We start from the raw sequence: 16,436 nt of genomic DNA, 5'->3' as shown, positions 1-16,436 counted from the left end.
AACGCCATGCCATACCCAGTGGACAGCGCTTGATTGGAGCCAATTTCATCCTACAACAGGACAATGACCCTAAACACACCTCCAAATTGTGCAAGAACTATTTAGAGCAGAAGCAGGCAGCTGGTATTCTATCAGTAATGGAGTGGCCAGCGCAGTCACCAGATCTGAACCCCATTGAGCTGTTGTGGGAGCAGCTTGACCGTATGGTACGCAAGAAGTGCCCATCCAACCAATCCAACTTGTGGGAGCTGCTTCTGGAAGCGTGGGGTGCAATTTCTCCAGATTACCTCAACAAATTAACAGCTAGAATGCCAAAGGTCTGCAATGCTGTAATTGCTGCAAATGGAGGATTCTTTGACAAAAGCAAAGTTTGATGTAAAAAAAATCTTATTTCAAATACAAATCATTATTTCTAATCTTGTCAATGTCTTGACTCTATTTTCTATTCATTTCACAACATATGGTGGTGAATAAGTGTGACTTTTCATGGAAAACACAAAATTGTTTGGTTGATCCCAAACTTTTGAACGGTAGTGTATATTGTATTATATATATACATACATACACACACACACACACACACACACACACACACACACACACACACACATACGTATATACACTCACCGGCCACTTTATTAGGCACACCTGTCCAACTGCTCGTTAATGCAAATTTCTAATCAGCCAATCACATGGCAGCAACTCAATGCATTTAGGCATGTAGACATGGTCAAGATGATCTGCTGCAGTTCAAACCGAGCATCAGAATGGGGAAGAAAGGTGATTTAAGTGACTTGGAACGTGGCATGGTTGTTGGTGCCAGACGGGCTGGTCTGAGTATTTCAGAAACTGCTGATCTACTGGGATTTTCACGCACAACCATCTCTAGGGTTTACAGAGAATGGTCCGAAAAAGAGAAAATATCCAGTGAGCGGCAGTTCTGTGGGCGAAAATGCCTTGTTGATGCCAGAGGTCAGAGGAGAATGGCCAGACTGGTTCGAGCTGATAGAAAGGCAACAGTAACTCAAATAACCACTCATTACAACCGAGGTATGCAGAAGAGCATCTCTGAACGCACAACACGTCGAACCTTGGGGCAGATGGGCTACAGCAGCAGAAGACCACACTGGGTGCCACTCCTGTCAGCTAAGAACAGGAAACTGAGGCTACAATTCGCACAGGCTCACCAAAATTGGACAATCGAAGATTGGAAAAACGTTGCCTGGTCTGATGAGTCTCGATTTCTGCTGCGACATTCAGATGGTAGGGTCAGAATTTGGCGTCAACAACATAAAAGCATGGATCCATCCTGCCTTGTATCAACGGTTCAGGCTGCTGCTGGTGGTGTAATGGTGTGGGGGATATTTTCTTGGCACACTTTGGGCCCCTTAGTACCAATTGAGCATCGTATCAACGCCACAGCCTACCTGAGTATTGTTGCTGACCATGTCTATCTCTTTATGACCACAGTGTTCCCATCTTCTGATGGCTACTTCCAGCAGGATAACGCGCCATGTCATAAAGCTCGAATCATCTCAGACTGGTTTCTTGAACATGACAATGAGTTCACTGTACTCAAATGGCCTCCACAGTCACCAGATCTCAATCCAATAGAGCACCTTTGGGATGTGGTGGACTGGGAGATTCGCATCATGGATGTGCAGCCGACAAATCTGCAGCAACTGCGTGATGCTATCATGTCAATATGGACCAAACTCTCTGAGGAATGTTTCCAGTACCTTGTTGAATCTATGCCACGAAGGATTAAGGCAATTCTGAAGGCAAAAGGGGGTCCAACCCGGTACTAGCAAGGTGTACCTAATAAAGTGGCCGGTGAGTGTATATATACATTATCCAAGCTGCTTATCCTGCTGTCAGGGTCGTGGGGATGCTGGAGCCTATCCCAGCAGTCACTGGGCGGCAGGCAGGGAGACCTGCCTATATATGTAATGTATTACATATATGTTGAAATGGCTTTAACTATGTCATCCGAACATTCTTGGCAGGTACGCTGAATACCGTGTAAATTCCAAATGCAAATAGCTCACATGTCTTCAAGTTTGATGTGTGGCACAGGTAGTTAAAAGACAAACACAAACAACACAAAACACACTTTTACATTGCATTGTCATCCATAACACACACTATAACAACCAAATAACCAGTGCCATTAAACATTTAGATCATCTAAGGGATCCACAGAGGAACAGGCTGACCAAGATAACCACCTTGAACCTGATAGGCCACTCATCCATTCACTACCAAGCAGAGTAACAGATCGAAGGACATAATGAGTGTGTGCCAGCAAACAAACCCCACCAGTAGACCCCTGGGGCCGAAGATAGGAAAAGAGGGAGCGCGAGAGGGGGAAAGAAGTGTCTGGCAAGGGAAGGAGGTAAAACTATTGATTTGAGATAAACATGCTGCATTACGGTTGCTCTGCGGATTTGTGGGGTGGAGGAGGGTTTAATGGTTATGGTGGTTTTTTGATATAGCAAGTTATATAGTTAGAGGTTACGGGTCAGTGAAACCATGAAAGCTGCTAAGAATTATCAGTGAAAATATGTAAAATGTGTCTGTATTGCAGATTATCTACAACGACCTGAAAATTTGCTTTGATTCATGGAATCCCAGTTTTAGAAGAATCTGTTAATATAAGGGGTGTGCATTTTAGTACCCGGCTCAAACAGTTAAAAGAGGCCTAACACTTGGACTACATGGTGTCCAGCTCTCAGTAGACCAGCAGCAGACTGACGACCAAATCTTCTGGATCCACAATGATGAGTGGATGGATATTCCAGTCAAACAGAAGCATTGCAGACAAACCCATAGGATCAAGATTAAGTTTAGAGGGTGTCCGGGTGGCATAGCGGTCTATTCCGTTGCCTACCAACACGGGGATCGCCGGTTTGAACCCCCGTGTTACCTCCGGCTTGGTCGGGCGTCCCTACAGACACAATTGGCCGTGTCTGCGTGTGGGAAGCTGGATGTGGGTATGTGTCCTGGTCGCTGCACTAGCGCCTCCTCTGGTCGGTCGAGGTGCCTGTTTGGGGGGGAGGGGGGAACTGGGGGGTAATAGCGTGAGCCTCCCACATACGACGTCTCCCTGGCGAAACTCCTCACTGTCAGGTGAAAAGAAGCGGCTGGAGACTCCACGTGTATCGGGGGAGGCATGTGGTAGTCGGGATTGGCAGGGGGGGTGGAGCAGCGACCGGGAAGGCTTGGAAGAGTGGGATAATTGGCCAAGTACAATTGGGGAGAAAAGGGGGGGGGGGGGGGATTAAGGAAAAAAAATAGAAAGTGAGTAAAAGGTCATTTATGGGAACTCTTGTGCCGGTCCATTGAACTAACAGGGCTGCTCAGTGATGTATATAAAATAGACAGGCAGGAGAACGGCTCAAGACAATATCTCAAAATATACGCAAACAGACTTTGTGTTTGCAAACTTAATGGCACTTAGACAGAGTAAAGATACAGGCAGGGAGTTGGGTGTGTGAATAACAAAGCGGGCCTTGTTTTAACAAATGCAAATTACTATTACTATTGAATTCCAAACAATAATAGCAAAACATGACAAAAGGACTGTGGGGCTAGTATGATTAATTAAGAAGATAGCGTCAGCAATGAAAAATGATTACTATCTTCTTCTTCTTACGGCTTGTTCCCTGTTTCCCAGGGAACTATCACAGTGGATGTGATAGTTTCCATTGGTACCCCGTGAGGGCACAGCACTGATGGCGGTCTTGTCAAGCCGCATAAGGATCTGGCAAAATCACCCTATGGAGGTATTGGATACAACATTCAATTAAACTAAAATTCTCCTGATATTACTCTTGTGTAATTTAATCTTTTTTAAGAGCTGAAGAACTATAGATTTGATATGCGAGTTTTCAACAATATACAACCAAGCCAAATCAAGTAGACCACTGATAGTGAGGTAACTTAATCTGGCAGTGTAAAAGGCTATCGATTAGTGTTAACTCCACCGAGACCGGAGATCCCAGTCTAGTCAATTTTAGTGGCAGCAGAGCTAGTATATTGTTGTAACAGGAGACAGAGAAGTCCTCACACTCATTAACCCTTTTAGATGAACCTATGTTGGGCAGCAGGCAAAATATTTCTATTTTTCCATCAATATTTCATCACCGGCTCAGGCCAAACAAAGCCAGGGGCTTCCAACATAATGGCCCCCCATCTGCCTCTAGATATTAAGGACTTCACTGTATGGTTGTCCTTTGACACTAGGAAACTGGATTCAGCATCAGGGGATACATACACAGGAACTATGGATGTAGGCTTAAACGCAGAGTGCCTCGCTTGATTATTATGGTTCCTCACAGATGGTCTCTTGATGTTTCCAGCAGCATATCGGGTTTCAGTGAAGTAACATTGCATATATATCATAACAATCTCTATGCTCTTAACACATAATGCAAAATATTACACTCCTAATTTGGGGCTAAAATCCATATCAGATCTGAATTAAAAAGTTTATCGTAGCACCAGAACACCAAATTTATTCATCAAATAGTAATCATGACATAAAATGTTCATTGTTAATCATGCTGTCAAACAACAATTCAGATCAAAACAAAGTATACAAGGGTAATTTCATTATATTGTTATTATCCAAATAATGAGCATACCATTTGCAATCTACATTGGTATAGGTTATAGTATTTGAATTCCTTTCATTATTGTTCATATTCATATTTGAAATTATGTACAGTAAACATTTCCCGTGATATTCTGCATTTTACACATAACATTTGCATCAAAAACTTACTGTACCAAGCAAAATTAAAGTAATTAAGTCCATCACACAGCAAGAAAGACAAAGACAAGACCAATGTGTCCAAAACCAAATGAAAAATGAGACGACACATATTCAGTAGTTGTAGATAAGGCCTCAATTTGCACACTGATCTGGATCTACCCCAAAGCCCAAGTGCCATGCATTTTACATGTTCTCCCCACGTCTGTGTGGGTTTCCTCTGGTTGCTCTGGTTTCCTCCCACCGCCGCAAAGACATGCATGTTAGGGTTGATACTCATGTCTGTGCCCCTGACCAAGGCAATGGAAAGAAGAGCTGGAGTTGGTCCCCAGGCGCTGCCCGCTGCCCGCTGCTCCTACACAATAGGATGGGTTAAATGCAGAGAACCAATTTCATTGTAAACTACAATGACAAAATCAAGAGGCTTTCTTTCTTCTCAGATGCTAAACCTCAAAACATTATATATTTTGATTTCTGAAGTTTAGTCACTGAAAATAAACGACAATACTTTCAATACGCTGAATATGTAGCATTTTGCCTCTTGGCTGCATTTGGCCACAAATTTGTATCCACATCACAACTGATGTCTTCATTTGCAAGGCAGCATTGTTGTAATGTTGCCGGGTGAATCATCGATACCTTGAAGGAGGGTGGCCTGCTCATATGGACACCATCATACACTTTTAGGTCAAAAAGAACAACGATTCGGTTTATGTAGTGGGAGTAAGGCAGAATAAAAATCTATCTGAACTCTGCATGTGCTGCAAACAACTTTCAAACCAACATAGTATATACATTGTGGAAATTGACACTGTCCCACAAAATAACAAATGCTACCAGAGCATCTGGTTGTTAAAGAATGTTGTGCGGCTCATCCAGAACGTTCAGCAGGTATACAGAGTTGGGTGGCTCCAGCAGAGGGTCTCAAGCCTCAACTCCATTCCTTGAAATGACAAAGACACATCATCATATTTGGGTCACACTGTCCCAGCACATCAACCATAGTGCTCCACCAAGCCAGGCTCCAATCACGGTGTTGAATCCTGCTTCGATCACATGTTGCTCAGGTTTGGCGTCAATCGCCATCATTCCCTGAAATACAATGAAGACACTTGGGCATGATTGGGATAACAGACATAGACCAATGCTTTACTCTATATGCAAAAAAAATGGCCATTTCTATGCACCTTATGCATATCAGTACTGTAGTATTGCAACGTTGCCATATGCTCACCTGAACATATTCCCATCACAAGACATTCACCCTCACTCATCCTCATTCCACTGAAAAGGCACCAAGGCCGTCAGTTACGCTGCAACTTGTTTTCTTTTCCAAATGCACTCAGTTGTGGTTTGGTTGATCGAATTTGGAAAATGTTATTGTCTGCAAGAATGTTTAATCGGATTAGGGCAAATGTCATTTAGCTGAACCGTCATGTCCACTATCGCCGAATCCTGCTGTTCTGGGAGATGAAGGCCACACAGTCTTCCACTTCCATTGCTTATTCCCTTTCAGTCCTAAAGTCTACATGAGAATAATAAAACAGATAATTTGCACCAAAACTAGCATTCCTATAATGCAACAGCCAGCCATATTCTTAGCATTGCAATTGCTATGATGACATTTTACGGTCACTTGTGCTAAGTCTGTAAACACATACCATAGAGGCCATAGGTGACCTTTTTAAGTTTGGCTATATAGTGAAGGAAGACTTTGTTGAACCCTGTGGAAAAAGTCCTTCTCTGCATTTGACCCATCCTACTATGAGGTGCAGTGAAGAGTCCCAGCATACTCCATTCAGTTTTCCCAACAGGATGTTGGAGTTGATGGGGCTATCCTGATACTGCTCCACCTTGTTAGTTCTCGTGTGAAAGCCCCAAACTCCTACATCAGATTTGTTTTTGGTGACTTTTTAAGTACATAAATACAGTCCAACACAATATAATTATTAGAATATTTGTATAATTCATTAGCTTATTTTATCAATATGCTACATAAATGTAGTTCCCCTTGGAAAAATAAAGTGACTCCTATTCTATTCTATTCTATTCTATTCTATTCTATTCTATTCTATTCCTTGTAATGGACTGGCGACGTGTCCAGGGTCTCACACTGCCCTCCACCTAATACCTGCTGGGAAAGACTCCAGTTCCCCGCAAATCTGAAGGGATTAAGGAGGTTTAAACAACGAACGGAAAAGGGCGTCCGGGTAGCGTAGCGGTCTATTCCGTTGCCTACCAACACGGGGATCGCTAGTTCGAAGCCCCGTGTTACCTCCGACTTGGTCGGGTGTCCCTACAAACACAATTGGCCGTGTCTGCGAGCGGGGAGCCGGATGTGTCCTGGTCGCTGCACCAGCGCCTCCTCTGGTCGGTAGGGGTGCCTGTTCAGGGAGGAACTGGGGAATCGCGTGATCCTCCCACGCGCTACGTCCCCCTGGCGAAACTTCTCACTGTCAGGTGAGAAGAAGCGGCTGGTGACTCCACATGTATCGGAGGAGGCATGTGGTAGTCTGCAGCCCTCCCCGGGTCAGTAGAGGGGGTGGAGCAGCGACCAAGACTAACTGTTCATGAACGTCCAAATTATTGCCGCTTTTGTTCAAAGTCAAAGTGTCTTTATTGTCCCTTGCAGGGAAATTAGCTGTTTATTTCGATGGTTAGTAGGACAAATGAGATGGCGCATAGCGTTTCAAGTCTTCACCACAGCAGCCAAGTTGCAGCAAGGTTGTTTTGGGTATCAGAAAGGGCGGACCAAGCCCTTAGAAGATGTTTACTGAAAAATACAACACGAATAGCTGAAACCCAGTTTCAACTATGATTTGTTTGTTGGGCTGTGGGGAACATGCCGACCCAACAGCGGCGACTCTGTTTCCATTCAAACGGATCTCTGGAGTTTAGACGCCAATGCAATTACCAGTACCACCACAGGAGTCTGTGAGTTAAACCAAAATTACCATCTTCTGTATTGTAGATTTAATGTACCATGCACAGTGGATAGTCTAGCAAACAAGGTTTTAAACAATCATCTTTTTCAGTTAATGAATACAACTATTGATTTTTGAATAAATATTCAATATATATGTATAACAATATAATACAATAATATTTAATAACAATTATTAATGTCATTATAATCATAATATACTATATATATATCACATCTCTTGCTACAGTTAACATCCTTGAGCCGTCTAAGAATCTAAATCCTAAAAAATGAGAACCCGAGTGTCAGCAATTATTAAACTTTACAGAATGCTATCAGTGATAGCAATCTGCAGTGACTGGACCTGTTTTAAACCTCTTTCGTTGGCTCTCATTATGAGAGTGACCTCATCATCTCCTGTAAGCCCCTTACCTTTCTGTGTAAACCTCAGGATGGTTCATTTAACCACTTCTTTGCTGGGTAAAGTTGCATTAAGCATAATCCCAAACAAAGAGAAGAGAAATCTATACACCTTGCCACAGTGACTGTTTATTATAACGTTTCTGCTAAGGGCTCCTCGTATAGACACACATGAAATATACTGTTTGGTGCCAGTGGCAAAAATGAGAGGGTAGGTAATTGTCCATATCCGGACCAAAAAAAATATGTTGGAGCATGAATATAAAACATCCCAACAGTGACGATATCTAGCTCCATCAGTCCGGTGCTGTTACACTTCAGTGATGCATTTTCCAGAATAGGGTAACAATGAGTTTGTGAAGCAATATGAATTTAATCTTAATAATAAACCTTAACGATCAAGCCTCTGTTTTAATGGTGTGACACACTCTGCAGCATGTATCTGAGAACCCTGGAGGCAGGTGATGGCAGGGCTAAGCTCCCAGGGTGAAGACTTCACAATAGAGCCTGAATACAGATCCCTGGGCTTGGGTTACACACAAACCATAATGAAGGGGAGCCACGTTGGCCTCTAATTGGTGGTAGCTAACCCCCCTGTGGTTATTGTTCCTGTCTTATTGTGCAGCCTGCCATTTTAGAAGAGAAGTCAGTGAATATGGGTGCCTTCTCCACACAGACAGGTAGATGGGGGAGCAGGGATTGAATGACCACAGAATATTCTGCTGTGCTCTATAACAACATTAACTTTCTTGAGAATCTTAACTCAAGACTGAGCAGTTTTAGTGGAACAAATATGAACAACTAAACACGTTTAATCTCTTACTGAATTCAACGAGAAGGCAGAGAAAAAGAGACTGATATGAATAGAGTGTGATAGTGCTAGATAGCGAGACAAATAGCCTAAAATTCACAACAATGATCCCCACTTTCAGCTCAAGTGTTTTCACAATTTCCTGTGAACCCCAATCCCAAATCCATTTTGCTGCATGGCTTCGCTTTCATTGCCAGCGGCCCTTGACTCTCCATCTGAAGAGGTCATAGCAACCCAGGACAATAGTTTCCTTTGTACATGTGCAATGAGAGTGACAAGGACTTGAAGTTGGTCGAAAGAGCTCCGGAGGAGACGGCCACAATCGCGCGGGAGTTTCCATTAGTGCTCCATTCAGTGACACCGCTGACTTTCATGTTGCACTATTGTTACTCTCATCTCCCCTGAGAGGTAGACACAGAGTGGGTAATGAGGGGTAATTAGTGTGGGGTCAAGGATGATTAATTCCCTTGGTCAGGTGTCAGCCAGTTTTCATACCTGGCTGAATAGGTAGACAGGTAGGAGGAGCGATGGGGGATGAGGACAGGGAATACGAAACGTCAAATCGCCTGGCGTTGGCTGTGGCGTTTTTTGGTGTCGTCGTGTGGAGTGCGAGGAGGTGTGTCGAGGGTTTCTGGCTGGGAGAGCTGGCGTTGGATTGGCTGGGGGAGCCTGGTCTGTTGCGCCCGGTGGGCCCAAGGATCACGGCCCCTGCCTGGAGCTGCGCCGGAGGAGGAAGCACCGAGGGCATTCTAACAGGATGTGGAAGTGGGGCAAGCTGAGCTAACTGCTAACCCATGCAGACCGGCAGTTCTGACAGTCATCCTGCCTGGTGTTCGTTCCCTTGGACAGTGATTTTTTTTTTTTAATTTTTTTAGTTTGGATATATGTGTTAATTTGGATATATGTGTTAGTTTGGATATGTGTGTTCCTAAAACTCTTGTAGTTTTTGGATATATGTTTTTGTCTTTGTGTTGCACTGCTGTGGGTTGTGAGAAACGATAAATAAAGGGTTCCTGATAGGCGGGTCAGTGGATGGATGTGCACACATACAGCAGCATGAAACACCATCAGTCGATGTTTCTCGAGATCATAACTTGCCCAGCCAAACTCAGTTGAAAGGTCATCATGATCCACCCCCTCCAACCACTGCAGCCATATTGAGATTGATAACTGTCCCCATCCCTTCTACATCCCCTTCAGCTTGACTGACTAATCTGAATCCCTCCTCATCTATCCTTTATTTTAACCGGGCAATTTTGTATGATGATTATCTTGCAACCTGTATGTACATGCCTATAAATGTAGGGGCTGGCTGGTAATTGACCAGGCAAAGACTGAGACGCCTGCAGTGTAATTGAGCAGGGGGCTGAAAGGCTCTTGCAAGACTGAAAGGGTCCGACGATCCCTCATTTCCAATTAGGCCTGGCAGGGGGTCTCCTTTGCCTGCGCAACTCTACCATGAGGCCCAACTCACACTGTATCTTAATATCGGACTGACGCCTCTCAGTGTTGGGGACAGGGAACAGATATGCATGAAGGGAGCTGCAGTGTCGGTGTGTCCTATCCATGGTAAAGGGTATAAAATATGGATGATTAATAATTTCATTATGTTTAGTCCACAGGTTAAAAACAATTAAATGTTCAGTTGCGTCCGCGGTGGCGTAGCGGTCTAAGCATCGGCTTGGTGTCGATGCAGTTGCCCACTGGGGACCGGGGTTCGCGCCCCGGTCTCGTCAGATCCGACTATGGCCGGACTCGATGAAGCAGCAATCATTGGCAACGCTGTCTTCGGGAGGGGGGGGGCGGAGTCGGCTTGTGTTCGTCATGTGAATGCGTCTCTGTGTGTGTCGGAAAAACAGTGGTTCGGCTTGGATTCGCCTTGTCACGAAAGTGGGGAGGCGTCTCCTTCGAGACTGTCGGCCGGAGAGATGCAGTTGGCGAACGCATGCAATACGAGGGTGGGTGTTTGAATTAAAATAGGAATCAATTGGCCACTAAATTGGGAGAAAAAAGGGAAAAAATCAGAAGAAAAAAAAAATGTTCAGTTGCAAACTTCTCAAGATAGACATTTTTTTATCCACAACACAGTGAAACCCAGAAATAAAAGCTTTTTTCTCCCAAATCTATCAATAAATCACAGTAGGCTAAACCTTCTTTGTCTCCAAATACCCCTTCCATCACCTCTATCCCCTTTTTGAGTCTCTAAGCCTAGAGACTTCATGCTAAGCTGGGGAAATATACATATGTGGGCAATTGGCCTTCTTTCCACCTGATTTGTGCCATTTGAGCTCAGAAATAGCCTTATCACTTCTGCTCCAATGGCTATCAGCAAGGCACCGGGTTGACTTTTGCCTTTGGCAAACTGCTGCAATGTGACTACTTCATCTGCATATAAATATGATACACTATCCCCTATGCTCGCAGATCCTCCCGGAGCAGTGCTCGTAATGTACGACGAGTTAAACAGGCAGGCATTAATAAAAGAAAGGCACTGCGCCACAGCCATCAACTATTAATCATTATAAGAGAATTAAAAAAAAGTTGATTTGTATTAAGATTGTTTTTTGGGGGGTGTTCAGGGGGCGCGGTGGCCTGTTTCGTTACCTACCAACACGGGGATCGCCGGTTCGAATCCCCGTGTTACCGCCGGCTTGGTCAGGCGTCCCTACAGACACAATTAGGGCTGTGTCTGTGGGTGGGAAGCCGGATGTAGGTGGGTATGTGTCCTGGTTGCTGCACAAGAGCCTCCTCTGGTCAGTCGGGGCACCTGTTTGGGGGGCGGGGGAACTGGCAGGAATAACGTGATCCTCCCACACACTATGTCCCCCTGGTGAAACTCCTCAGTCAGGTGAAAAGAAGTGGCTGGTGACTCCACATGTATCGAAGGAGGCATGTGGTAGTCTGCAGCCTTCCCAAAATCGGCAGAAGGGGTGGAGCAGCGACCGGGACGGCTCAGAAGAGTGGGATATTGGACGGATACAATTGGGGAGAAAAAAGGGGAGGGGGGGATAAAAAATAAATAAAATAGAGCCGAGCAAGCAATATAGTTATACATTTTTTATTATTGTAAAAATGAGCAGCAAGTAAATGCATTTCATTGTTAGTACTGACCAACTGTTACTCCAAGAGAAGAAGAAGAAGAAACACCCTACCCAGAAAATGGGAGATCACAGACTGTAGGGACATAGACTTATTCAGATCCCTATCCAAAATAATTTCTAGCTGATCTAAACCTAAACATCAAATCTGCATTCTTGGTAGCCTGTCAGGGTTTTATATCTTCTAGTTTTTACATATTTCAATGGCTTTGCTGTCGATTTAATGTAAAATAAAATGAATTTATGTGTAACCTGGTAATCCCAAAACGTTCCGGTAGCATCGCTAATATGTTAGCTACCCAAATGGCCCTTGTATATGTACAGATATGATAAGGTTAGAGAAGTAAGAAACTACTAAGGGCACATTAGTCTAAATCCACTACTTCTGAGGATATACACGGGTGGAGGATACACTGGAGGTGTTGGAAAAAAAATGCACCGGGTTATCAGGGAATTATTTCTTGTTGCCGGATAATCCCTGCAGACGGCAGTGCTCCTTTAGCCTGCAGAAGAAAAACATGTTGGGGGGAAAAAAAAGGCATGTAATATGGGTAGTAAAGAGTAGGTACCATGGAGGCATTTTCAGTTATGTCTTCGGGTGAGCCAATTTCTGCATCCATAAATGTCTGTCAAGCCATAAAGAAGCAACTGAAAGGATCTGTTCAGATTTCACAACACAGTCGAACAATGTTGTGATCTCCCAAAATTGTAACCACCTAACAAAGACGGTACTGACCGGACTGCGTTGATTTTGATGAATCCGGACGCGTCACATGGGTCGTAGTCTCCCTGGACGTCCATGCTGTAAAAGACGAGACAACAAGAGAGGGAAGACCGAGACGATGATGGTGAGACTGGAAAAGATGGCAATTACACAGGTCCTTTGTTATAAAACTGATGCAGATGTTTTGTATCAGTGCCGTAAACACAAGTGGCGAGGGGCCTTCTCGACAACTGGGATAATTGGGTCATTGATACGGTGCTCTTTGGAAAAAAAGAAAAAATCACACAGTCAATTTCTTTCTGAATGCTGTATTTAGCATTGTTTGTACCCGAACAAAAGAGAATCAATATCCACCCTAAAAAAAAAATGCAACCATGGCCATAAACACACACACACACACTGGCAAGCATTATAAAACAACCCTATAATATTAACACCTGACTAAGCAGAAGAAAATTGATAGATTTCATAACCTATTTTTTCTGTCGTTTCTTTTATTCTAGCAGTAAATCTCTAACTATAGTGCCGGTACATATTCACTTTTGTCTGACTTGCTAGTGGCCCTGCCATTTCTCCTCCTAAATGTGTGTGTGTGTGTGTGTGGTGTGTGAGTGTGTGCGCGCGCGTTCTATAATTACAGCAGTTTCTACCTGCAGTGTTTCACACACTTCATCCTTTCCTATCCTTTTCTGCACCTCCACACCCCCGATGTAAAGTGTGTATTCATCTTTCAAAAGCACTTAGGGAACGGAGGAAATTGCCAACATATGATAGAATAAACACCCTGAAAAGAAAAACCGACAACTAAATCATCAACTCTCAAGGCTCACTACCTGTCACCTAGCCGCCATTATGAGTGAGTGGCTTCAAAGAATAAAAGACTCTGCGTGTGCATGTATATGTGTGCAGCTCTCTAAGAAACCCTGCAGTCTAATTGAGAGCAGAGCCAGTGGACAACCAGTAGGATGACATTTCTCTCTCAGATGGGTGCAGTGACGGGCTGGAATACCACTGTGTTAATGACACTGTTTACTGGGGCCCAGGGCGAGCCAACGGGACATCAGCAGGGGTTTTACTCCAGAACTGGTGTGTGTGTGTGTGTCTGTGTGGCAGGTGCTTTTTCAGGTAGTGGTAAATAAGTGTACCACCCCTCAAGGTGTATAGCTGTCATTCACACAAGTCCATGCATATGACAGTGATGATCATGTTGTGTTTGTCAACGTGTAACTGCAATTTAGAAGAATTTTGTTGTTGAGGTGATCGTTTTGTGTGTTTGTGTGTTGGGGGGGGGGCAGGCGATAATGGGCTCCTTTATAGGACATCAGTGGGTCCATCTGTTCATAGCCCTGAGGACTTAGTAGTAGTAGTAGTAGTGCTGCAATCCAACACCTCTGTCACCCTGATGTAAGCCCCCTAACCCCCCACCCCACCCCAAAAATGACTAAACTAAAAAACCCTTAAAATAATTATCAGAGGCAGCATGAAGATCTGCAAAGTTGGGCAGGAAGTGCAGCTTTTCCCTAGTTAGAGTCAGCTGAGGCTTTAATCAGTCGGTGCCAAGGAGGAAAGGCCCCTGTAATTTTCATTCCAAAAATAGATGAAAAGTTGATTATATCAGTGTAAAGTTTGTTTTCAATTAAATCATGCATCATACAAAAACACAGACAAGATCACACAGGAAAAAGCAGATCTCACTACTACTCTTCCAGTACACTGAGTTGGAGCTCTGCAGAACTTCACAATGCAAGGAAAACGTATGGTTTAACACAAATATTCTCTTTCTTTCTGTCTCTAAAAACACACATTTCACATCCGGGTAGCGTAGCAGTCTATTCCATTGCCTACCAACACAGGTATCGCCGGTTCGAATTCCCATGTTACCTCCGGCTTGGCTGGTCGTCCCTACAGACAAAATTGGCCAAGTCTGCGGGTGGGAAACCAGATATGGGAATGTGTCCTGGTTGCTGCACTAGCGCCTCCTCTGGTGGGTCAGGGGGAACTGGGGGGAATAGAGTGATCCTCTCACGCGCTACGCTCACTGTCAGGTGAAAAGAAGCGGCTGGTGACTCTACATGTCTCCTCCGAGACATGTGGTAGTCTGAAGCCCTCCGCGGATCTGCAGAGGGGGTGGAGCAGCGACTGGGGAAGGCTCGGAAGAGTGGGGTAATTGGCCGGATACAATTGGGGAGAAAAAGGGGGAAAATTAAAAAAAAAAAAAGCAAAAAAAACCCCACCCATTTCTTATACTATAGTATACAGTATATACATCTTGCTCACTGGTTCACATGGATTTATTTACTTGCAAAACTAGACTGAGAAGCTAAAAGACATAGCTTTCTGTGCAAGACATGCTTGCCCAATTTCCTTTTTCTGACAAGCTAACTAGCATGACGCCCTGGTGCTTTCTTCTAGAATGTCTATTGAACCCTCCCTCCTCCTCTGGCTGAAAATACTATTAGTGCCTCTTACTCTTGGGTACAAGCAAAGCACGGGTGAGTGAAAGGCGATGGAAAGGAAGATGGAGAGGCATATGGAGGGGCTTTGCTTTGGTCAGTGTTGAGCTTGCCTTGGGGGTATCAGGGGTCAGCATCCTGAATAAACCCAGTGTTCCACTTTTAAGAGGCCATGGGGGGGGGGTTTGTGGGGCTGCCCTCAAGGAACTGAGCATGGCACTTCTCTGATGTCTTTGTAAGGCAGGGTTTGTTTAGTGTGTCGGTGTGGAGGTCACAAGAGGATGGGATTGGCTCACCTAATACTAACAACAAGACTGTGGGATAAGTGGACAGTAACGTGCAAACATTCTTATGGCTGCCAGGGAAAAACACATCTAATCTCTCTTATAGGGCTTTCACAATACGGAATGCCTCCGCATCACTGCGGTACCATCCAATATTAAAAAACAACTGAAAGGGTGCATGGAAAGCAAGCATATTTACAAAAAGATTGCTGAAAGGCCTGCTGCAGCATATATGACACACTGAGCTATCACCATATTAAAACCCAGACTAGTGAATGGACCAATGTTTTAATTCCAATAAAATCCACCCAGACTGGTGATTATATTAGTATAATTTAATTTTCTCAATTACAAAATCTGGTGTTTTTCCTTCCAATCTTTGGTCCCAATGTGTTGCATAGACATTTAAACGTAACTCTGATGCACGTGAAGTTTTTCAATCAGTCTCTCTTGCTAAAGCCATTGCTCCCTATGTGACCCCACCAAATGGGGGATTGTTCCTTTACCCCGAGTGCTCTATCAACATGGGCACTAATGACTAATGGAAAATTGTGATCAGGAGAAATAATCTTCAGGGGGCACAGTGGCGCAGTGGTTAGCACGGTCGCCTCACACCAAGGAGGTCCTGGGTTCGAGCCCCGGGTTAGTCGAACCTTGGGGGTCGTCCCAGGTCGTCCTCTGTGTGGAGTTTGCATGTTCTCCCCATGTCTATGTGGGTGTGCTCCGGTTTTCTTCTACAGTCCAAAGACATGTAGGCCAGGTGAATCAGCCATACTAAATTGTCCCTAGGTGTGAATGTGTGTGTGTGCGTCAGCCCCGTGATGGACAGGCGGCCTGTCCAGGGTGTCTCCCCGCCTGCCACCCAATGACTGCTGGGATAGGCTCCAGCGTTCCCGCGACCCTGAGAGCAGGATAAGTGGTTTGGATAATGAATGAATGGAAATAATCT

At 44.4% G+C, this 16,436-nt stretch overlaps 1 protein-coding gene across 1 annotated transcript in view; it reads right to left on the bottom strand.

The window, feature by feature from the left end:
- Positions 1-11,989: 11,989 nt before the first annotated feature.
- Positions 11,990-16,436, bottom strand: part of ass1 (argininosuccinate synthase 1) — a 42,987-nt gene continuing 38,540 nt past the window's right edge. The window contains exons 14-15 of the mRNA XM_056290966.1: positions 12,763-12,828; positions 11,990-12,529 (exon numbers count right to left, since the gene is read on the bottom strand). Of these exons, the coding sequence (XP_056146941.1) occupies positions 12,481-12,529; positions 12,763-12,828 (115 nt within the window). The 3' untranslated portion in view covers positions 11,990-12,480. The remainder of the gene's footprint in view (positions 12,530-12,762; positions 12,829-16,436) is intronic.

This window comes from Lampris incognitus, chromosome 12, assembly GCF_029633865.1.
Source record: "Lampris incognitus isolate fLamInc1 chromosome 12, fLamInc1.hap2, whole genome shotgun sequence".
In the NCBI taxonomy this organism is placed as follows: Eukaryota; Metazoa; Chordata; class Actinopteri; order Lampriformes; family Lampridae; genus Lampris; species Lampris incognitus.
Note: the sequence above shows the minus strand (reverse complement) of the source record. Positions and strands in the feature narration are given on the sequence as shown.